The sequence below is a fragment of the Lepidochelys kempii genome, chromosome 8 (genome assembly GCF_965140265.1).
Source record: "Lepidochelys kempii isolate rLepKem1 chromosome 8, rLepKem1.hap2, whole genome shotgun sequence".
Lineage (NCBI taxonomy): Eukaryota > Metazoa > Chordata > Testudines > Cheloniidae > Lepidochelys > Lepidochelys kempii.
Window position 1 is genome coordinate 3,057,291 of NC_133263.1, and position 23,533 is coordinate 3,080,823.

At 37.5% G+C, this 23,533-nt stretch overlaps 1 protein-coding gene across 1 annotated transcript in view; it reads left to right on the top strand.

Annotated features, from left to right (window-relative positions):
* The window catches only part of CLINT1 (clathrin interactor 1), an 84,121-nt gene that overhangs the window by 25,230 nt on the left and 35,358 nt on the right, over positions 1-23,533 (top strand). The window contains exons 2-4 of the mRNA XM_073355206.1: positions 20,683-20,787; positions 21,494-21,590; positions 23,197-23,305. Of these exons, the coding sequence (XP_073211307.1) occupies positions 20,683-20,787; positions 21,494-21,590; positions 23,197-23,305 (311 nt within the window). The remainder of the gene's footprint in view (positions 1-20,682; positions 20,788-21,493; positions 21,591-23,196; positions 23,306-23,533) is intronic.

The following is a 23,533-nucleotide window of genomic DNA, read 5'->3' on the forward strand; positions in this document are numbered from 1 at the left end:
GATTACTTGAGCTCAGGAGTTTTCCCCCGCCCATTTATTATCAGTGTTGAATGGAGGGGGATAGCCTTAGTTTTGGCAATTCTTGCATCTCCAGAAAAAGAGAAGCCACTTTGGAAACTGTCTTAAATTTGTGTTTCTTTATCATTTGCAATGTGCTCTTCTTGCTATATGCAATGGAGTCTGGGAATGAGCTCCATTGATCTAGTCACAGCCAATGCATTCTTGCTTTAGCACAATATAGGGCACAAATAGTGTCACTTGGTCACTGTATTTATCTGGCATGATTTGCGAGATAAATTTGATAACTTTTTTATCAGATTTCAGTATTGCTTGTGAAAGGAATGCAGTAGATGTATCACAGCTACATGTGAGTAAAGCCCTATAATATGTGGTTTGGGTATAATCGGGGTCCCATGAACTGAAAGCCTGTAAGCAAACACAATACTAAAGAGCAATGTATTGAGAAGGTGCATTGTAAGACTATCAATGTTTGTTAGGTACTCAGATGCTGCAGTGGTAGAAGCGGTAGAAGTCTGTAGATTGAGAATGTTTCCCAGGAAATTAATGTGCTTGGGTGGGTTGAAAAGCAGTATTAATAATTCAGAAGATGAGGACTTGGATGGAGGGTGGCTTTTTTTCAACAGTGGTTTTTTTTAAAAAAACAAAAACCCCACTAAATAAACACACACTCTAATTGTAGATGGTGCTTGCAGGATAGTGAAAATATTCAGGTTTTATAAACTTGTTTTAAAAAAATGACTAAGGGTTTGTCTTAGTTGCAGTGTTGGCTTGACTTCACTTCTCCTGAGTTAGCCTAGTTTGAGTGAGAGTAGTCACACTGCAAAATAACACTGAAGCTGCTTTTAAAATGGGCTCCAGAGTTTGGGCCGGTAAGCCTGACTTTAGTACGAGACAGACAGGTTGAAACTATAGTAAAGAACAAAATTGTCAGACAAATAGATAAACATAATTTGCTGGGGAAGAGTCCACATGGTATTTCTAAGGGGAAATAATGCCTCATCAATCTACTAGAATTCTTTGAGGGGGTCAACAAGCATGTGGACAAGTAGGATCCAGTGGCTATAGTGTACTTAAATTTTCAGAAAGCCTTTGACAAGGTCCCTCACTAAAGGCTCTTAAGCAAAGTAAGCTGCCACAGGATAGGAGGAAAGGTCCTCTCATGGACTGGTAACTGATTAAAAGATAGGAAACAAAGGGTAGGAATAAATGGTCAGTTTTCAGAATGGAGAGAAGTAAATAGTGGTGTCCTCCAGGGGTCTGTACTTGACCCAGTCATATTCATAAATGATCTAGTAAAAGGGGTAAACAGTGATGTGGCAAAATTTGCAGATACAAAATTGCTCAAGATAGTTAAGACCCAGGCAGACTGCGAAGAGCTACAAAAGGATCTATCAAAACGGGGTAACTGGGCAACAGCATGGCAGATGAAATTCAGTGTTGATAAATGCAAAGTAATGCACATTGGAAAACATAATCCCAACTATGCAAATAAAATGATGGGTCTAAATTGGCTGTTACCACTCAAGAAAGATCTTGGAGTCATTGTGGATAGTTCTCTGAAAACATCCACTCAATGTGCAGCGGCAGTCAAAGCGAACAGAAGGTTGGGAATCATTAAGAAAGGGATAGATAATAAGACAGAAAATACCATGTTGCCTCTGTATAAATCCATGGTATGCCCTCATCTTGAATACTGTGTGCAGATGTGGTTGCCCCATCTCAAAAAAGATATATTGGAATTGGAAAAGGTTCAGAAAAGGGCAACAAAAATGATTAGGAGTATGGAATTGGTTTCCGTATGAGGAGAGATTAATAAGACTGGGACTTTTCAGCTTGGAAAAGAGATAACTAAGGGGAGGATATGATAGAGGTCTATAAAATCATGACTGGTGTAGAGAAAGCAGATAAGGTAGTGTTGTTTACTACTTCTCATAACACAAGAACTAGGGATCACCAAATGAAATTAATAGGCAGCAGGTTTAAAACAAACAAAAGGAAGTATTTTTTCACACAATGCAGAGTCAACTTGTGGAACTCCTTGCCAATGGATGTTGTAAAGGCCAAGACTATACCAGGGTTCAAAAAAGAACTAGATAAGTTCATAGAGGATAGTTCCATCAATGGCTATTAGCCAGGATGGACAGGGAGGGTGTCCCTAGCCTCTATTTGCCAGAAGCTGGGAATGGGCGACAGGGGCTGGATCACTTGATGATTCCCTGTCCTGTTCATTCCCTCTGGGGCACCTGGCACTGGCCACTGTCGGAAGACCGGACACTGGGCTAGATGGATCACTGGTCTGACCCCGTCTGGCCGTTCCTATGTTCTTATGACTGTATGTGGATTATCAGCACCAAAGTGACTAGTGTATTAGCTGCACAGGATAGAGGAGACCCCACTGTATTATTAGTTCAAGCATCGTCAGCACTTGAGCTTTAACCCTTGCTCCCTGACAGGCCAGCTAGCTAAAGCACCACTTACCTCCAGACAGAGTGTGTGTTGTGTGTAATCGGGAGTTGATTTAGGGACAATGGCAGAGGTATACCTTGAGCGAACAATGCAGGGATGGAAAGCCAATGAATGGGGTCTTGTTTGATAAACCTGGTCCATTACAGTGGCTATTTTGCAAAGTAAGAACTGTGCTTTATTGTGAAGTGTGTACATTCTTCTTTGTGTACCATAGCCCCTCCAACCACCAATTCCTGGGTATTCAAATCCCATCTTGATTCCTCGATGTAAGGATAGTTTTGGATGTATCTAGAATTCCAGTTTGAATCACTGCACTACACAGTGTATTTGCTAGGACCAGTGGCTGAAGTCTTTCTCTAAGAATTCCTTTCTATTTTGTGGCCTAAGCACTCAATTTCTAATGGTTCAGCTAATACTTTTCAAGCATTTATCGTGTCAAGACCATTCTTTGGCAAGCTGTGTTACTTGTATGTTGGCAGCATAACCCTGTCACATGCTCTTGATCTCTTTAGAAAGCCATGGTGTGATCTGTGTTATGCCTTACTGGAACACAATCAAAAGAGACCAGTAAATGAACAGTCATCAATAGACCAATATCCTCAGTGTTAGTTTTATTTTTTAAATCAATCGAATTCTTGCGTGGGGTACAACTGCTTTTGTTTTCTAGAAGAATTATCTTAATGTAATTTTTTTAACAGAGAAATTCTCTGCATTAGCATGTTGATAAATCATTGTTTGCAATGCAAAGAGTAGTTGACTGTTTCTGCACCTAATTTTACAAACTTAAAAAGAAAAGTTGCCCCACAGCTAGTTATTATGGAATAATCCTGCACTGATTTCCACAAATCCTTTCTCCTTAGTATTGTTAGTAATATGAAGCATAAGGTTCAAGGCATTCAGTTAATTCTTTCTTGTTTTTATGCAGCTTCTTATAATCCCTAGTGCTGTTGTCTCTCCTTTATACCAAAAGAAAAGGTGGGTGAGTTGAACCCTGATTGTCCATTTGAAACCATTATTTTTATCATTTGTGTCTCATGGTCTTTTTAGAGGCAAAAGCCTGATTCTCTTCGCTGTGTGGAGATTTTTAGGAAGTTGAAGACTTTTGGGGCCTGATCCTGCAAGCTGATGTACATGGAAGGCCCTTTGTCTTCAGTGGGGCTCTGTGCAAGCTTCAAGGGCTCTTGTGGGGGTGGGGGGATTGGGGCCTTAAAGTGATAATTTAATCAAATGTAATTATGCTGGAGGAAAATGACATCAGAAATGTTTCTCAGACAGTGACTTACATCTATTCAGCATTTTATAAATGCACTTCACATTTAGTTTTTTTCTACAAGGACATTACTGCGTAAATTATATAAACACAGCAAGGGGTGAAGAGCTGAGTAGGGGAGTAAAAAACAGTGAAGTGTTGCAAGATATGCTATGCTTAGGTATCTTGTAAAAGGAAAAAACTGAATATAGTTACTATATTAGTAAAATTTGGGATGATTCTTCGTTTGTATTGCAGTAGTACCTAGATACCTCAATCAAGATTGAGGTGGTTTTGTGTGAGCCATTGCATGCAGCATAAGGAAGAGTTTCTGCCCCAAGTAAGGAACATGACAGAGGCAATAAATGGATGGGGGAGCACAGGAGCTCAATAATACTATTATGATTAGTATAATAAGCAGCAGACGTACCACATCAGCTGGCCTAGTCATTGTTGAATGTTTTGTAGGCTAAGGTATAGGCTAACAATGGAAGTGAAATGATGTGTTCCCTTTTCTCCTCCAAAATCCATCCTTGCTCAAATAACTCTTTAGCTGATTAACTTCGGGGTGAAAGATGTGATACTGGAGACGTGGGCCTTTCATATCAAAAGTACTTTGACTCTTACAGAATATAATCAGATTTCACTTGTTCTTATCTGTGTCCCATTTTGAGACACTTGTCAGAGGAATAAAGGAAATGTTAGAAGTTTGTTCAGACCATTCTTATAAAGAAAATAAGTGCTTTAACCTGTCCAAATAAAAAAAAAGTACATAAGTTAGTTTACACACAGAGTTCAAACACCAAATCAACAGCTGTATTCACATCATGGAATTTTACAATAAAACTTCATCAGTTCTCGCATTGGTTCAGTTGAATTGGTGGGGCTCATAGTCTAGGCAAGGCTTCAGTGACCCTTGTGAATATACCGGTGTAAACTAGTACAGCTTCAAGAACATCATCTACGCTATGGTTCCCACGGGTTCATCTGAACTTGTGTTGGAACAAGGGGAAGTATAACTTCTACAGAATTCTCTAGTGTAGACAAGCAAGTATGTTCAACACTTTATATTGTAAACCGAACCGGCTAAGGTGGAAGGATGGCCTTCAGGCTGAGGCCTTGGACTGGGTCTCAAGTGATCTGGTTCCATTCCTGCCTCTGCCACAGACTTACTGTTTGAATTTTGGGTAAATCACTTAATCTTGCTGCTTTAATTCCCCATCTGTAAAATGGGGATGATGTAAGGATCGTGACCTGTTACGTCTTTTTAGTTGGAAAGGTCATCAAGACTGATACTCCTATGTGTTTGTATAGTCCTTTAAGAGTTAATGTCATAAAAATATTAAAAGTTCGCTATGGGTAGCATCTGGAAAGCAAACCTTGGTACAACAGGAGCCTTCACTTGAGAGGTCTTGTAGCAGGAGTTTTGCTGGTCAAGAAAGACAGTGGAAGTTCTGGGTGGGAAGCTTGCACTCATTTTAGTGTAGCCGACACTGCCAGTGTGTCACACACATAACTGAGAGATTTGCCAAATTCATCCCAAAAGACAAAAGGCGGCATTGGTGCAATGCTCTGCATATTTAGTATCCTTTGCACTCAAAATATCTGAAAGTCTATAACATTACGTGTAATACACATGTATTGTTGCATGTAATGGGCCCAAATTAATCTCTGGTATAACACCATCATATTCATTTGAACTGCACTAGGGATGAACTAGGCTCAATGTTCAGGAGCAAAATGTGTTGCATTTTAAATAAGGATGGGTCTGACTATTAAAAGAAAATAGTTATGATGTGCATTCACTTGATGGGAGGTGATTTTGCATTAAGCATCTAATTTACAGACTGAGTGCTTTTTCCTTTTTTAAAAACGGTTGTCTCCAGCAACTGATTGCAGAATAAATAATCCAATTTAATTAGTGATTCCATCTGTAACTGTAGATAAATACTAATATTCAATCAATATTTTCTAAATTAATGTTTGTGTATTACTCACAATCAATTAACTGTTGCTGCCTCTGACCCTTCTGTAAACAGGTGTGGTTTCCAACCTCCTCTGAATAAATCACATGCACATTTTGTATAATCCAGATTAGCCCTTTTCTGAGATTTGACTTTGTGTAACACAACGCTCAAACAACGCCAAAGCTTTCTCCAAGGTTTATTGCTGCTTGAGCTCTTTGACCCAGATCCTTGTTTCCTCATGCCAAGAGAGTTTCAACAAAATCCACCTGCTTGTATAACTTAGCAGTAACTGTACTGTGCTCCAGTGCAAGGTTCAAACAAACCGAGCATGGCTTAACATAGGAGCCCTGCCTCCCTATACAGGGTTTTAGATGTTCAAATAATATGCTGGTTCTGTTAAAGGACATCTTATGTATCAAACAACTGAGTTCATGTTTTTCTTTGCATCTAAAGCAAGAGACTCAGGCTTTCATAACTAAATATAAGACACTAACAGTGGCTATTTTCAATTACACCCATGTAACAAGCTCTTTAAAAAATCAAAATAGATGTTTGTAATTTTATTGTAAAATGTAATTGTGGAAATTATCTTCCATTAACAGTTTAGTATTCTGTCAGCTAACTGACGCAACAATGCTGTTAAATGTTTTAAGTGTAACTCTTTCCTTTCCACTTTAGCTTTAACTTCTGGTTAAAACCTCTTGCGTCTCCCACATGTCTCCTGTTCTTCCTTCTAAGAAGCCTAGGAATTATCATACTGACTATATATATTTTACTGACTATAAATATTTTATGGGATATGCTTAGTTATTATTAAACCTATGCTCTGAAGAATAAAGGCATATATCCATACTGTTTTTAATTTCTTATCTAATACAATTATGGATATTCTCATTATCTAGATAAATGTCTACGCTCTTGCTATCAATAAATTATGGCAGTATGTTTCACAGGTTAATTGTTATGTAAAAGTATATTTTTATCAGTTTGAAATTTTGCTGTGTAATTTGCCCTATTATTGTATTATGAGAGGGTAAATAAGAGCACCTGTTTTACCTTCTGTAAAAGTAAAACAGGTGCTCTTACACAATCACAACTTAGACAAGAACTGAAGAGATCATCAGGACTATTTCCTTCTCCTCTTCCCCCTCCCTGCCCCCCAAATCATTCCGTTCCGGATTACAAGAATTTCACCAGGGATATGGTAGAAATTCTGCAGCCTCCTGAGTGGGTTGAATTTAGTTTGATTAAAAGTTCAAGTAGCTCTCAACTACTTTAATCTCAAGTATCCTCAAATTCTTGCTCTATGGTTTTCCTTTTTTGTGCCATTAATAACAGCATTTAATTTCTTAAAACATGTTTAATATCCTCAACTTCATTTAAAACAGATGTTTTACTTGGTTTACAGTTCTGCTTTAGACGTTGAAACTTTATGTGCAACTGTAGATACATGTTTCAGAGTAACAGCCGTGTTAGTCTGTATTCGCAAAAAGAAAAGGAGGACTTGTGGCACCTTAGAGACTAACCAATTTATTTGAGCATGAGCTTTCGTTCTCTGAGTGATTTAAACACTAGTACATTGAGAGAAAAGAACTACTAAAGCATCCCTTTCTGATTAGTGCTGGGGATTGGGGAACTGCAGAAGGAGAACATTCACCTGTAGCCCTGTCCCTTGGGGTGCAAATACTAGACCTCAAAAGGACTTTGATGTCTGTTTTTCCTTTAGTACATCATGGACTTGTCATTGATAGAACAAGCAAACCCCACTATAGAAATCAAGTAAGGACTCTTCTTCAAAAGGGGAAAGAGCCAAAGCGCCAAGCAAAAAAGCTTATGTAGGTCTTCTGGCAAATCAGCGTCATTATGGCAAACTTCTGGCTGCCATCCTTTCTTCCTTCTTAATTAAACATTTCATCTCTCTTCCCTAGAAGCCCTCTATCCCCCAAGAGGTGGCTGTGTGGGCAGAAGGAGCTGTCAACAGTAGCTGTGGCCAGAGCACTCTTTTTTTCCCTCCTGGATGTGGTTGGTGAGCAGCTCCACCAGCAGTCAGATGGCAGGCCAGGGAAGCAATCACTCTCAATCCCTAGTGTTACCTCTTTTAAGTAGTGGCTAACTCTGTCCTGAGGGAGGGAACGAGATGTCTAAATCCTGTACACGAACACAGTTAATTTTAAAAGTACTAATCTCATTGCTAGTTTGCCCATTACCCGAAAGAAAATGTTTTATTCACTTGTCCTGTTCATTATCTAAAAGTCTGAGAACTGGTTAAAAAGAGAAGTAAGTGTAATCATTCTGGCTACGAAATGTATCTAAACTGTAAGAACCAGAAATCTATATGTCAAAAATTACTAGGATCCCCAAACTACATGTTTTTAAATCTTTTGGTTGTATATTTATTATAGTCTAAATGTAATTTGCATAACCTTGGGAGCATACAAATCAAAAGGAACTAATCCTGCTAAACAGTGACTTCAGCTGTAATAAGCCAGATTTGTGTGTGTATATTGGTGTAGGAAGAGATGGGGAAATTTGCCCAATTTGCAGTTCCATGACTACTTTCTCTGTTCTATTCGTTTGAACACAAGCTTACTTTTCCAGTGTTCAGCAATGTAAGTATTGAGTCTTGTCTTCAGCTAAGAGGGTGAATTGAAAAGGAACTATTAAATCTTTGTGAAATTTGTTTACATTTTTACTAATTCCATTCTTAGGCTATGTTTCATTGTAAAAAGGTGCAGTGACTGTAACATTATAGCAGTGAATACTGTGCAATCTAAACATTGTAAATCCACTGAGAAACCTAATATAATGAAATGAAATTCTTACTCTATATTTACCATGTAGCTGTCGAGCCCTCCCATTAAAAGGAAGTGCGGTTCTTAAGTACTTGAATTTAGAACTTTCTAAGTACTTGGTGTGTTAAACAACCTTTTTAAAGAAGGAAGTTTGTATAAGAGAGAGATCATATGTTAATAACTTTAATCCTACCGTAGACATGGCCATAGATGGGGCCAAACAGCTTGAATTTGGAGAGAAGATGGTAATGATTAGAGGAAGCCACTGACAGCATATCCAATTTTTTATTTTTTATTTATTTATTTTTTTAAATAAGTTGCAGAACTTTGGGTAGACTGAAAATGGGAAAGATTGGGGCTGGAGAAGGAAGGCAAGAGGTAACCAAGGAATAGACCAGGGTTGAAGGACTTGGATAAGAGCAGAGGCATGCTTTTAGATGTGGTACTGATTATCCGTTGACAACACTAAATGTGCTAATATCACTTATGGTAAGCCATTAGTGTATCATTTGATTGAAGTAACTAATTACATTACCCAGGAATGTTACAATTGTTGATACTTTTGCTTAGTATTAAAACTGTTGTGACTGTCTGCATAAACTCTCACATGAATACTTTCTGTAACATTCTGATGGGTGAAGAACTGGAAATACGCACTGTAACTGTGTGTGTAATATAATTCAAGTCTACTGATTTTATATATAAGGAATTACTTGAAGAATTAGCAAATGTTTGACACTTGAAGACACTTGAGTGACATTTCTGTTATCTATTATGCCACTTGCTTCTCTCATCCATGTTACATATGGCTCTTAAACTGTAAGTTCTTTGCAGAAGGGGTGTCTATATTGCAGCTAGCACAGTAGGGCCCATCCTTGGAATTAGGAGCAACCACAATATAAAAATTTAATTTATTAAGAAATGGTTTCTTGCTGAACTTGGTAAGTCTTAATGTGGCCATTGTATCAGCTTCCCGACACACCTTTTCAATCCTCTAACTTGTTCTTATCCCAATAGATGCCTTAATGTGATTGTAAATCTAGTACTCACAAAGCTGATGGAAGCAGCCTTTGAGCCTTTAACCACTTTAGATTGCCTTCCTTATTGCCAATAACAACATCAAGGAGAGTTAGTGAACTATTGGCCCTGGTGGCTGATCTTCCTTATGCTATTTTATTTGATTAGGAGACCGTGTAGAATCCCAGGTCCACTGAAATCAGTGGGAGTTCTGCCTTGACTTGAGTGGAACTGAGAATTTCACCCTATGTCCACAACCAAAATTCTTACCTGCGGTAGACTCTGACATCAACTTAAATCAGATTCTCAGTTTGCCAGCCTTCTTCCCTAAATTACACTCGTCACTGGAAAAGGATAATGGACTTCGAGATGCTAGGGGGGAAAAAACAGTCACTGGGGCCCTGAACCCTTAAATACTATCAGACCTGAGTGCTCACCACTGTGAGAGAGCTTACCTGTGGCCCCAATGGCTAGAGGTTTGTAGCGTCAGATGCATCAAGAATTCTTTCAAAGAATATAACTATCTGAAGTACTTCCGTGAAAACTTTCTCTTATTCCTAGGTACAGCATCACAGACTAGATATTTTTTGTTCAGTGTATGGTACTGGATCACTACAAGTTTAGATAGTTCTAAGGTTATCTTCCAATCCAGGTGTCCCATTGTCCTGTGCTGTTGTGCTTCTTGGCTAGCTTAAACTGCTGTTTGTAAAAGTCCTGAGGGTGGGTCTGTTTGTAATACAAGCAGTTCACAAAATATGAGCTTAGCGCATATTGGTGAAATATTTCCACAGTGATCTGTAACCGGGGAAAGAGAGCCCATGGGTTTGAAGATTATGGGTGGGATTTTTCAAAAGTACCTATGTGATCTAGGCGCACAAGTCAGATTGAGTTTTCAATAGAGCTTTTGCTCCTGAGTCACTTGATTTGCTTTTGAAATTCCCACCCTATATGTCTTATGGAAAATACTTAAATATATTTATCATTCTGTTTTTGAACAAGTACTAATTGATTACACACAAACTTCAGTGGACAGGAAAGACTGAACTGTTGATAGTGTGGGGGGTTTTTTCTCCCAAAGCACTTTTAAAATTTCACCAGAAGAGGGCGACTGCCTCTCTTATGACACGGGACACTGACCTTTTAATGCAGATTTCATTGTATAACTACTTAAAAACAATAGTCTCATGTTTTCTAAAACATTTTGAAAAGGGAAAAAAATGTACTTTAGCTATAATACAGCATTGGTATAAGTTGTAGCAGCTCTGGAAATGGAATGATTCTGTTTGTTTTAAGTGAGAAGTAAAAGTAGTTCATGAAGGGAAAGGAGGGTATATTCTGTACAGCGTATTAAGGTGTTCATAGCAGCATGCAATCCTCATTTCTTTAATTCGGCATGCTTTTTAAAGGTTTGAAAAAGGGGTTGCTGCATAGTGGGTTATCTTATTTACTTGGTACTGTTTTAACCACAGAAGTTGTAAGGCACAGGAAATAGCTTTATAGTTCCTTCCTCCCCCAAGTCATAATTCAGTTGTGGACACCAGGATGTTTTTCTTGGCTTATCTCTTTCTGTACAATTTGCCTTGCACATCTGCCACATAAATAATGAAATTGCTAACTTGAAAAAACGAAGACGATATTCAGACTCTTACTGTGCTATAGTGAAGATGGTATCATTGGTCAAGAAACTCAAATGATTGAGAGTTCCAGAGAGAGAATTCTTATCATATCCGGTATTTATATACAACATTGCCTGCTGTTGTCATCAGTGGCACCAATTCAGATATTTCTTTTGGGGGGGGGGGAGCAAATTCTGGTTCTCCCTCAGCCTGGAACCTGTTCTGGTCCCCACTCATCCACCCTCCTCCTGCAGGGACCTGGGATCTCCCTTGGCTGGCAAGTCTCCCCTCTTACCCACACAGCGCATGAGCAGGTGTCACAAGGAGTTGAGTATTTGCCGGACTCCCCCACGCTGCCCCGTGTGCTAACAGACTTCCTGTGTGCCAACTCACAACACCATTGCTAAAATTGGGCTCAGCAGCCCCTCTCTATGGAGGGGCAGGTAGGTCAGATTTCAGTGCACTGCAACCATGTAGTCTGAGCAATGCTCCAGACAACTCTGACAGCAGCTGTACTGATTTAGTACGGGACCACTGCTTAAAACTGTTCGGGCCATATCCCTCCCCAGTTCCACCTGTGGAACTTTGAGCAAGTGCAAAACCCTTGTGGGAGAGGGAGCCCTTCGTGCCCTCTCCTGCTCCAACTCCTTGTAATTGTGCCACTGGTCTTCATTCTTGTGGTGTTTTAAACTGCTGTTCAAAAGTAGGTAATTTCAAATGGTCAGGTAGCACTTGACCGAAGGCATTTTAGAATAAGGGTGCCCATCTATTTCTCAGCTGAATTTGAACTGCCGGTGTCATAGTTGGCATCCATACGTTCCATCTGTAAGATCTTAAATCCAGACTGCACATTTCATAACAATACTGACATAACTGACACAAACTAAATGAAAATGACACGAGCTGGCTAGTTGAGAATAAGTGGGGGATTGCTGGCTGGTAAGATGGTAACTAACCTGTGTTGGATTGATGAAGACTTTGTTTTTTTTTAAATGCACTATTAAGATTTATTCCAGGTACAATTGACTTCCCTTCCTCTGCAAACCTAGTCAATAAGCTTGAGGAACTTTGATACTTGAATTTCTGGGGGGGTGGTTGGGAGAGCAGACGGGCAAGTAAGCATGTGACCTCCCACTCCCAACTGTAAACCAGGCTACTTGGTGCATTAAGCTTTCTAAGGCAGTGACACATACTGTAACAGGTTAAGTCAATGAAATCCTAAGGCTGTAATATACCTTTTCTTCTGAGCTCTGATATACAAGGAACAGGACTTAAAGAAAAAAGAATATATTTCTGAAACAGGAGCTTGTTTTGGATGGGCGATCAACTCTGTTTCCTCAGAGTCTGGAACAAGTGATGCCATGATAATCTCCTAACAGAAGGAGATGAATAGAGCTGTATGATCAAACTTTTCCTCTTCTGGGATGCTAATGTTCCTCACGTGTTGTGCTGGCCCCTAGTGGCTGATGAGCAGTGCTGGGGTTCAGGAGCTCAGGTTTCTCATGTTACAGTTTAAATGCCCTATTGAAATATTTCAGGCACAGCTGGCTAAGTATTAGGTAAATTATTTTAATAACAAAGTAATGCTTCTGGAAAACTAATTGTAAACTGTATATAGATGGACTAAACAGGTTAAGAGCAGCTTAGGTAGGAATGTGGGGAAATGTCTTCTATATGAGCCAGTTGGAAATTTTGTATGTTATGACACATCAACAGTAGAGGCCAACTTCTGAGCCCAATATTAAGACTGCGTGGTTTATATTGAAGGAAAATCTTTAACTTTTTAAAATGCATCTGTTTTCCTCCTACAGTACATGACTGAGGATCCTTTAATTAGCAATCTAGGTACTAAAGATACTTTATCCACTCAGACGTTTGGACATAGCACTTTTGTTCTATCTCTTGATGATGACGACCCTGTTAAATGGTAGAGGAAAATTTCTGACTTCTTTCTAAACACAAGCTCTACTGGATAAGTGCCACTTCATTGCAAATATAGTATTAATGTGAGCTGCTTTTTCTGCTGTTAAGGTGATGTGATAAATGTTCACCCTGGTGATATGATGTGTAAAAGGTTATTTTACTCTATAAGTGTGGATGTTACTATCTTTGACTTCTAAAGGTTGTGTAGTATAACCTCATGTTGAAATAAACCCCCTCATTTTACCTATTATGCCATTTTTAGCCCCTAGCTGTGCTGCTTGTGTGAAGTCAGGGGACAGGTCTGAACAAAGCTCATAAGAGAGGCACCAATGAGCTGACTGAACTATTAAACTGGGTTTCTGTCTCTTACCACAAGCAAAGTCCTATCTCTTCCAGTTTGGGTGTTTAGAGCAGATCCCAATAACATGCACTGAAGTGGTTAGTAGTTAAATTGGTTGGAGAGATGGTCTCCAGCACTCGTATTACTAGAATGAACACAGAGCTCAGTCTGAGTCTACTTACGTTCCTGGAAACTCCCAAGTCCACACTGGACATGCTCAGAGGTTTACCTCAGGAGTTAATTACCAGCATGATATTACATGGATAAACATTCCTATGTGTGTGTGTGTACCCCACCTCAAGAGTCTTGATACTCTGGTTGAGAGAGCTGTGCAGGAGGGAGAGAGTGCAAGGAACTACTTGCTTATTGAGCCAGATACAATGTGATCTTTACTCCTGTTGTAAAATGGATTTATTTATTTATTTATTTGCATATCCATTTTCAGATGATGTCAGCCATTGACCTCTTATGGTTGACAAGTAACTAGATTGATATGGCCAGTCTGAAAATACAACAGATCTTTGTTAACATATTTTTATTTGGTTTTATGGGTGCAGGGCTTGAGGTTGCAGAAAACCACCATTTGTTGATGTAGAAGAGGAGAGCACTAGATTGTTACCAACTCTGAATACATAACCATATTTTCATGGCCCCAATATAAGATTTTATTTTATTCTCCGCTTAATAAGAAAACTGTTTGAAGTGGTCAGGTAGAAGGTATTGTGGGAACTGCTTCATAAAAAGGGAATAAGCAACTAACAAAATTAGACTTGATGAAAACTGAAGTGTTCACATCTCAAAATTGTTAAAAGGTACGACTGTTCAGCAGATGGTAATTATAGATTGAGGATAGGACTATTAGGCATATACTGTGATAGCTCTTATAGAAATAACTTCAATTATTTAAAAAAAAAAAGATTTCTTATCTCTTGCAAAATTTTCTCCCTATACTAAGCAATGTTTTACAGTAATAGAGCTTTTGTTGCCCGGTACCTAACCTAATAGTCTTTATCAAAGGAGTAATTCTTGGGAAGGAATGATTTCAAATGTGGGTTGCTGTTTTTCTTTTTTTTCTTTTTCTTTTTAAATTTGGTGTTTATTCAGTAGTGTTGGTATTAAAGCTTTCTATAATATATAACATTTTTTTTACTCAGCTTTACTCTTCAAATGGAGATATTTAAGGAATGATCTTTCATTGCAAATTGTTAATGGTGGTAAAAAAGAGAGTTTCTCGTTTCAGCTTTTAGTATTTTAGTGTTCCCAGTTGTAAAATTAAAAAGGAAAAACAGAAGGTGCATAATCCAGTAAGGTCCTTGGAGTAATAGTTAAAGGTATAATATTATGCACATAGGAGTTCATGTATATATGATATCATAATTGGTTTGAAATATGCATTTAAAAAATTTAACTGGGTAGCCAGGTTCCCTTTTCACGCTGCTTGCTCCCTCAGCACAGTGGGTAGCTTCCCAAAGGTTTGAGAAATGTTTCTAATTAGTCTTGCCCTGTCCAATCCAATACCTTTTTCCATCACTATAAAGAAACTATTATAATATTCCCTTTCACTATGATTTCAATTTATTTTAGGTTTCAGAGTAACAGCCATGTTAGTCTGTATTCGCAAAAAGAAAAGGAGTACTTGTGGCACCTTAGAGACTAACCAATTTTTTTGAGCATAAGCTTTCGTGAGCTACAGCTCACTTCATCGGATGAATACTGTGGAAAGTGTAGAAGATCTTTTTATACACACAAAGCATGAAAAAATACCTCCCCCCACCCCACTCTCCTGCTGGTAATAGCTTATCTAAAGTGACCACTCTCCTTACAATGTGTATGATAATTTTAGTTCTCACTAGTTTTGGCTTAGCATTGAACAAAGCTAGTGCAGATCTCCTGTCCAGAATAGAGCCTGTGCACTTGCTGACGCCACCTACATCAATAGAAGTCCTAATGCTCATAGCTCTTTAAATGGAGTGCCCTGACTCTTACCTCGGGCTGCACTTGAGGTTTTTTAGTTGTGCAAAATACTAATTTAAACAACTTTTGTTATGCTGCTTGGTCCCTTAACCAGCATTAAGTGGGTTCTGTGTGTGGATACGTTTTACACTTTCCCATTACACTTCTTAGTGTGTGAATTTTTTTTCTCAACCCCTTTTGATTGGCTCATATTTGCTTTCCTTACCTAATATCAGCTCTTCTAGCTACTTTGAAGTAATAGCCAGTGCTACAGTGGGGATTGAATTAAGGGAATACTTTACTAGTGTTGCTTACATGGGAGCGTAGTTTTATTCAGCACAGTGATTCTCCCCGTGGCAAGAACTGTATTTGCAAACTCCAGTAAATACTGATTAAAGTGTGCTGCAATAGTTAGTTTTTATCCACTTCAAATTTTGTATACTGATACTTGTAAAGCAGTACTATATTCCTTGATACTTCAGGGATATTTCAGTTTGGGTCTGGATCTGGGTGTTGGGGGAATCACTTGGACATTTCTGAATCCAGAAACTTCTTGTCATTAGAGGATTCTTGTGCACATTGAAGGGCTGAAATGTCATTTTCTAGTGAGCCAGGTATTTGTAATACTTCAAAAGAGCATTGCTTCCCAAATTCTATAGAGTTGGATGGTAAACCTCCCTTAGGAGTTCCAATTTGGGTACAAGTACAGCATAAGAATCTGTGGAGGGTGTCCTGTGATCCAGAATAATGAAAACCACATGATTGATGATCAAGGTTTCACCTCACAACATTGCAAGTATTATTTAAAACTGTTATCCCTAATGTTTTGGCTGAAAACACAAAATAGAACAGATTTTTCCTGGCACTAAAGTGATTTTTTAGCCTAAGGGTACTTTCCTTTTCAGTGTTTATTTTATGGGTGTTTTATGGTAAAACACTTTGAAGAGACGTTGATACTTTCTGGAGAGCATAATACACTTCACCCTCTTTAATACGCTGTTCTTCAGAGCTGAGGAGCATTATTGAGATCTGATGATTCATTATGGGGTTCAGTGTTGTGAAGAGCCCTAGTATAGTAGCCTAAAATATTACTGTTATCACAGCCACGGAATGTATTGAAATCAAGTACTTAGAAAACTCTGCACAACATAGTTATCGCTTACTTATGTACACAGTGTTTCTTGTGCCTACTTTGTTCCTGAGTTGTGTGTACCATCTGTATGGTGAAAAATGATCTTCATGCTTTCTGTATTTAGTCTTGTGAAGTACGCTCCTTCAGAAAATTGTAACACATGTAAATCTTTACTTGCAAATGAACTATTTCATTTGTATGCTTTAAGAAATCCATATATGTTTGTTTGTCTTTGGAAGAGCATTTCAGGTTTCTTCCCTCATTTTATTCCTGAAAGCTGATGTGATTTGAGTGTTCTATAATATGAGTGGGAACGGATAGCTAATTTGTAAATATTCTGCACACCAAATTTTGGATGGAGCTTATTGTTTTTTGGCTTTCTGTTATCTTTGTAGGAATGGTTACAGAACTGACTTTTTTCTCCCACACCTCCTTTCTCCCTTCTTCCCCACAAAAAAGACAAGCAGCAGGAAATATAATGAAGCATGTACAATATTTCTCTCCAACCCGTTTTCCCTATTTTCTGTTTTTAACTCATTTTAAGGCATGACACTTGGGTCTTGATGAGAGCCGCATTGCAAATATTCTAGATCTCAGGAAACCATAACTCAAAAAGAAATTTGGAATATTTATGAGGTTACTGTATAGTTCTTTCAAAGATCCTTTCCTTTTCAGAAGCACATAAAACACTTTAAGTAAACTGGGTATGTTTAATCACAATAAAGGCATCTCTTTTTTTAGTTTATCTGATTGTAGAATTAGGTGTTAAATATAAATATTCATTTTTTCAAAAACGTGAAGAATATTTAATCTTTGTTAATTGATCCACACTGAGACAAGCCAAATATTTTTAAATAATGAGATGTACTGGCATTCCCACTGCCAAAGAATTTGAGAGCATCACTTAAGCTACCTTTTTAAAATTGTTGTAGATGTGTAGCTTTTTGTATTTATAAACTTAACCCATCTGTTGCTGAGATTTTAAAATAAAGAACACCCCACGGACCACGGCTTTTTTTACTGAACCCATTTATTTATTTATTTGTTGCTAGTGCCTCTTTCTGGCTAGAAATATAAGAACCAAACCTATACTGACATCACTGACTTTGAAAAAAGGTGCTGGAACAGTGAATGAAAAAGAAAATTAAAATGTATCAGTGGGAGTTGACACTGATCTATAAGATTAAAAAGACAATTATAAGAAAGCTAACCTGTACCATGTAAGCAGAAAGGAATTTGGCAAAGGTTTTGTAATCATTAATTTATCTTTTTCCATATGCCGTACTTTTAACCTAATGGCTAAATCCACTTCTTCCGTTTACTTAACATCTCTATCCATGTCAAAACTGGCTTGTTATAAGATTTCAATTGTGAGGGCTTTAAATTAATGAGTTGGTGTAAATCCAAAGGGAATCTTTGAGATTATAGTGTGCTTTAAGCGTTCAGTACTAGGATTCCTTCTGTTAGTCTTAGCTATTGCATAACCATTTGTTTGCAAAGCAATCTGTCCATGAAGTCCAGCACGATTCCCTGGAAGCTGCCCAGTATAAACTAATCAGAGAGCCCCCCCTGGCGTCTGAAAGTGTCCTCGGATATTAAATTTATATCAATCACAGGAAGTCTTGGCAATCAAACCAGTCACTTTTTCCCTTCACATCTGGACATAAATTATTTTTTGCTGCAAAGGTCACAGGAATCATGGGTAGGGCATGGAATGAGGGCCATAGAAAACATGGGAAAGGAAGAATAAAACTATATTTCCACCTTTTTAAAAATAGCTATTTTTAAAAGACCTGGAACAAAGCCAAACTATACAACGTTTTTAAGTTTACATTTGTTTCTGAATTAACTGTGGCTTAAAGATATTTTGTTTTGGAACGTTTTGTGCCATTAGATCTCATCTTGGTATTTGAGAGCTTTCTACAATTTGCTGAGAACAATAACTTTACTGTAGGATGGTTTTAGAAATGGAGCATGTCTTCCTATTTTAGTGGGGTTTAACTGGACTTCCCCCCCCCCCCCCCCATTGCTTACTTCTTCCCAGTACTGTGTTAGCCCTGTACTTTGAGAAACTATTTAGTTGATGCTGGTATTTTTCCTGCAAGTTTCTTTTTTATGTGATTTTTTTCCCCCCAATCTCAAACGTTACTTGAAATATAGGAAACTCTTTTTTATATTCCCCATCCATCCCCTCAAACAAGAGCTTGGGGAGGTTTTATAAAAACAAACAGAACCTTTCCCTTTTGACCCACAAGTTTTCCTTACATAGGACAAGAAAACTAGTGTGCTGAAAGCTGCAAAGCTTCTGAAGCCTGTAGTTAAACAAATAAATGAAAATGTTCCATATGCATGAGAATTGAAAATGGTACTAGCTTACATCTGGATGTCTACAGCAAACAAAACAGCAGAAACAAAAGTTTGTAGGGTTTTTTTTTAAATAGTTTTTAACGGTGACTTTATACAACCCTAATTGCTATTGTTCAAACCTATTGCTGAGTTTGGACATGCTTTCTTAAACAGATCATAGTCTATTGGCTTGCTGATTACTTACTCAGCCATGTAGGGTATGCTTTCTTCAGACACAGTCAAATAAAATTATTTTTCAGAATCTGATCGCAAGAATTCTAATGCTGAGAATCCCTGATTAAGTCTAGGAGTTCTACCTCTGGATTTATTACCCTCTGTGTCCTTTTCTGGCTCTTAAAAACTTTTTGTTTCTCCTTTCTCTTTTGCTTTACACTCCAAGTTCCATCATTCTTCTGCACGGAGGGTTAGATGGGTGTCACTTTAAAACCTATTCATGCTTCTCCCTAAACACCCAGACGGGTGACTGTAAAGCAGTGTTTTTGTTGCCATTCTGGATTCAGAAAACAAAGGAAGGTGAACCCAGTCTCCGCCCCGCCATAGCATTACTACTAAGCCACTGGACCAGTTCCGCATTTCATTCCAGTTGGTTTACAAGACGTTCTATGGACTCCAAGTTGAAAACAATCATGTTGCAGCAACTTCTTTCAGGTTCTGAAACCAGTTGTATAATGTATTTAACAGGTTTTTTTTCTAAACTTTGTCGTATAAGGGGTATAAACATAGCCATTGCATATCTATTTTAAATACACTAGAGCGTGTGAGAACATTCTACAAGTAGGGCAGAGTATATGTAATGGTGTGTGTTTTAGTTGTGCAGTGTTTCTCTGATGTACATGTGAATATGCACAATTATTCCATTTTCCCACTAACACATCATCTGAAAAAAATACATCTTTAAATATTGCCATAGGAGAGCTCTTTTCATGTGAATACAGTTAAGGAATAAATCCATTGAGCCCCTCTTTTGTTCGGGTTAAGGCAGATCATCTTGCTTCCAGAGTATATTAGGACTTCTTTTTCGTAAGAGAGCATTAAAAATTAGACTTGTCATTAAACGTTGTGATTAAACATTTTCTACAGCAGCTATTCATTAAGAAGGCAGATTCTTTGACTCTCTTAAAGATAGTACTGCAACATCTTTTTTCCTCTTTCTATATTGCATTTTTGCAAGAACTCCCGTAGAGGGTCCTTGAACTCTTGATATTGTTTTCATTCCTATAATCGGCATACAGGGAGCCCTGTAGCTTCTCTCCCTTTCTCCTTCCCATTTTCCCTTAATTAAAACTGTTCAAGCTAAAAAACATACTTCCCTGTGAATTTCTCATCTCCCTTCTTTCCAGCTTCTCCTATCTGTGTAATTTTGCTAGCACCTGCTGGGATACTGACATTGTTTGGATTTCATTATAATGCACATGGTTTGAAAAAATACACATCCACTTCTGTTCATTGAATTATAGAAGTACTGGCAAATAATTGTGCAACATGTAAGCCTGCAAGCAAGCCAGATCTAGCTGGGGAAACTACCAATTTAGACTCTAGTGGTTGTTTCAGTTTTAAGTTGACCAAAAGCCATTTTTACTGGACTGATTCCAACTCTCGTGTAATCCCTAGTCTCTCATCTGTATTCTTGAAGACTAATGGAAAGTAAAAATCTTCTTAAAGATAACTTAAATGTGTTGTATAATGTCCTCAGGGTAGCTTCTTCACTAAAGATGTTTTCTTACCTCTACAGGGTGGGAATCTCATTAAGGTACCCACTAGTGTCATTATTAAGTTTTCATGTGTTTCTCAGTTTGATGCTAATCTTCATGTGTGTGTTAATTTTTTGTTCCTTTGCAGCACCAACGTGGTTATGAATTATTCAGACATAGAGTCTAAGGTTCGAGAAGCAACCAATGATGATCCATGGGGACCTTCAGGGCAGCTCATGGGAGAGATTGCCAAGTAAGTGATGATTTGACTCAGCGGTGATGAAAAAGATGCATCTTTATACAGAAATGTAAAATTTGCTGCCAAACCAGCAAGGATGCCAGGTTGATAGAGAGGAGCTGACAAATAATTGTAAATTAAATTTTAGGATTATATGCTGGAAAAAAAAAATCAGAATCACCAAATCAGAGACATGTCACAGTGTACTTGCAGTGTATTTTTTTTTTTTTTTAATTCTTGGTCTTACAATATGTATAATTTTGTGGGGTTTTCAGAATAAAAAAGATCCTATTTGGGGCCAGTTGCTCCAATACTTTTTAAGGGTTTAAACAGTAAGTTTAGCCAAATTTTTGCTCCTGAACATATGTATCAGTTTATCTTTCAGAGAAGGGCTTGGATAGTGTGTGATGAGCTAGTTATGAGGGGCACCACCACAGTCATGTTGTAGACATTAAACCATTGCTTTGAAGAGAATAGATTCCTCTTCTCTCCTCCCCCCCCGCGTCCCCCAAATTGATAGATACTCAGCTTTGTTTGAATGGTGGTGTGTGAAATTCATCTGTATAAATAAGAAATTTTGGTAGCTCTTCACTTGGAGTGTGATGGAATTACAATAGTTTTAGACCAAGTCTGCCATCTACTGTCAACATTTAATTGTAGCAAACTACTAGGGAAAACTTATGAAAATAATTTCTTTGCTCCTTTTGTTTAATTCTCCTAGAGCTACATTTATGTATGAGCAGTTTCCAGAACTTATGAACATGCTTTGGACTCGAATGTTGAAAGATAATAAAAAGAACTGGAGGAGAGTTTATAAGGTGTGTGCATATAAGACATTTTTAGGGTGTGATTACTCTTACTCTGTGTACTGAAGAACAAACAAGGTATTAATTTCAGTTTCATATCTTGATGCACTGTTGTGCATGTACGTATTCAACTATGTTACGTTTGTATTACCAAGAAACTGTAGTTACAATAAACTTTAGTTTTCTCCTGTCAGTTGTTACTATTAACTCTGTTATAAAAGTCAAATTTCTGTTTTGTTTTTTGTTCTGCAGTATAGAGCTTTCTGAAAACAAGTGTTTTGTGTAAAATGCTTTTTAATTAACATAGTAATCTTATTTTACTGTTGCAGGAGTGTCAAACAGAATAACATCTACATTTTGTACTTAAACAAAAGAAATATAATTTGTATGTATCCCTGTTGGTAAACAATTCTTTTTCAAATTATTTTCAAATTCTTTTTAAGCATTCTAAAGGATATTGTTTCTAACTAGAAAAATTAAAATTGTTTCCAAATTAAACAGCTTAAAACTTAATTTACATTAAGTATTCTGCCTGAAAAGAATCCAAATTTTCCCACTAATTTTGAAGATTGTATTTCATTTGCCTTTTGTCTTATTAGTGGTAGAGAAAGCACTGAACACCAGTTGAAGTTTTCGTGGCTTTGAATAATTTGTGTAAAGTAGATCTTTTTCCTTAATATTGTAATGCTGTACTTCCAATGTAACAACATATGTACGATTATATTGTTTTTTTTCGGGGATGGGGTGGGATTGGTATAGCACATATCATTTTTAAAATTTAAGGTTTAGATCCTACTGTGTCTTGTTTGAGGCTTAGATTATATATAACAAGACAAAAATAATTGTAAGGCACACTCTGTTTTCTTGGGGTGCCCAATGCTTTGTACTCGTAATTGTTTTCCCTGAAGTATAATGTAAATGAATATTTAATGCTATCATACGTACTACTTAATTTTCTAAATTAAGTTGGAATTATCTACCAGGTTTGAATATATTGCATTTTGAGTACGTATTGTAGCTGATACTCTGTTTCATGTGACTTTTTTTTAGATGGAACTTATTGAAGTTCAAGGAAGTTCACAATTTTAAAAAATACTTTTTCAACTTCTTAAAATTTTTCTCTTGAAGTTTCCTTTAAACTTACTCCAGAATACTGTGTTTTATACATGAACACATTCCTGTAGAGAGCAACAGAAATAAGTCACCATAAAAATTGCTTTTAAATGAAAAACTTTGGGGAATTGAAGGGGCAGGGGGGATACAGGAAAACTGTTTTGTTTTACAGGTTTAGGTTTGCTTTTTAAATTTCCATCACCATCTTTTTCTGATAAGTTATTTTGCTTCAAGAATTAGTGATGATCTAATAACAATCTACTTTGTTTTTACTGAACAAATGCAATCTAAATTTGCTTGCGATGCTTATAAATGAAAAAGGGGAAGGAAAAAAGAGAACCTGATAAGGCAAATCAGTGTAATAGTTACTTATTTAAAAGGGGAACAAACCTTGACATTGACTGACTTTTTTGGATTTTAGGATTTAGTTTTTTATTGCACTTAAAACAAATTCTGATAGAGCTTTTGGTCATGCAGTCATTTAATGTGCTTTGTATTTTTATAGTCTTTGCTGCTCCTAGCTTACCTCATAAGGAATGGATCAGAGCGTGTTGTTACGAGTGCCAGAGAACACATTTATGATTTGCGCTCCCTGGAAAATTACCACTTTGTAGGTGAGCAATAGAAAAATCTTATAAGCAAATTAAAACAGGAGTTGGAGTTGTCAGTCACCTGAACCAGCTTAGAAGCTTCCCTGCTCTAATTAGAATGTGACTGTTGCCGGTTGTGTGAAGAGTGCAGAATCCAAGACGTGGGACCCTAGAGTATTAATTAGTGAAGACAAGAACTTGCAGAAAAGACTGGCTAATAACAACAGAACCAACACAACATGAGTGTTCGGG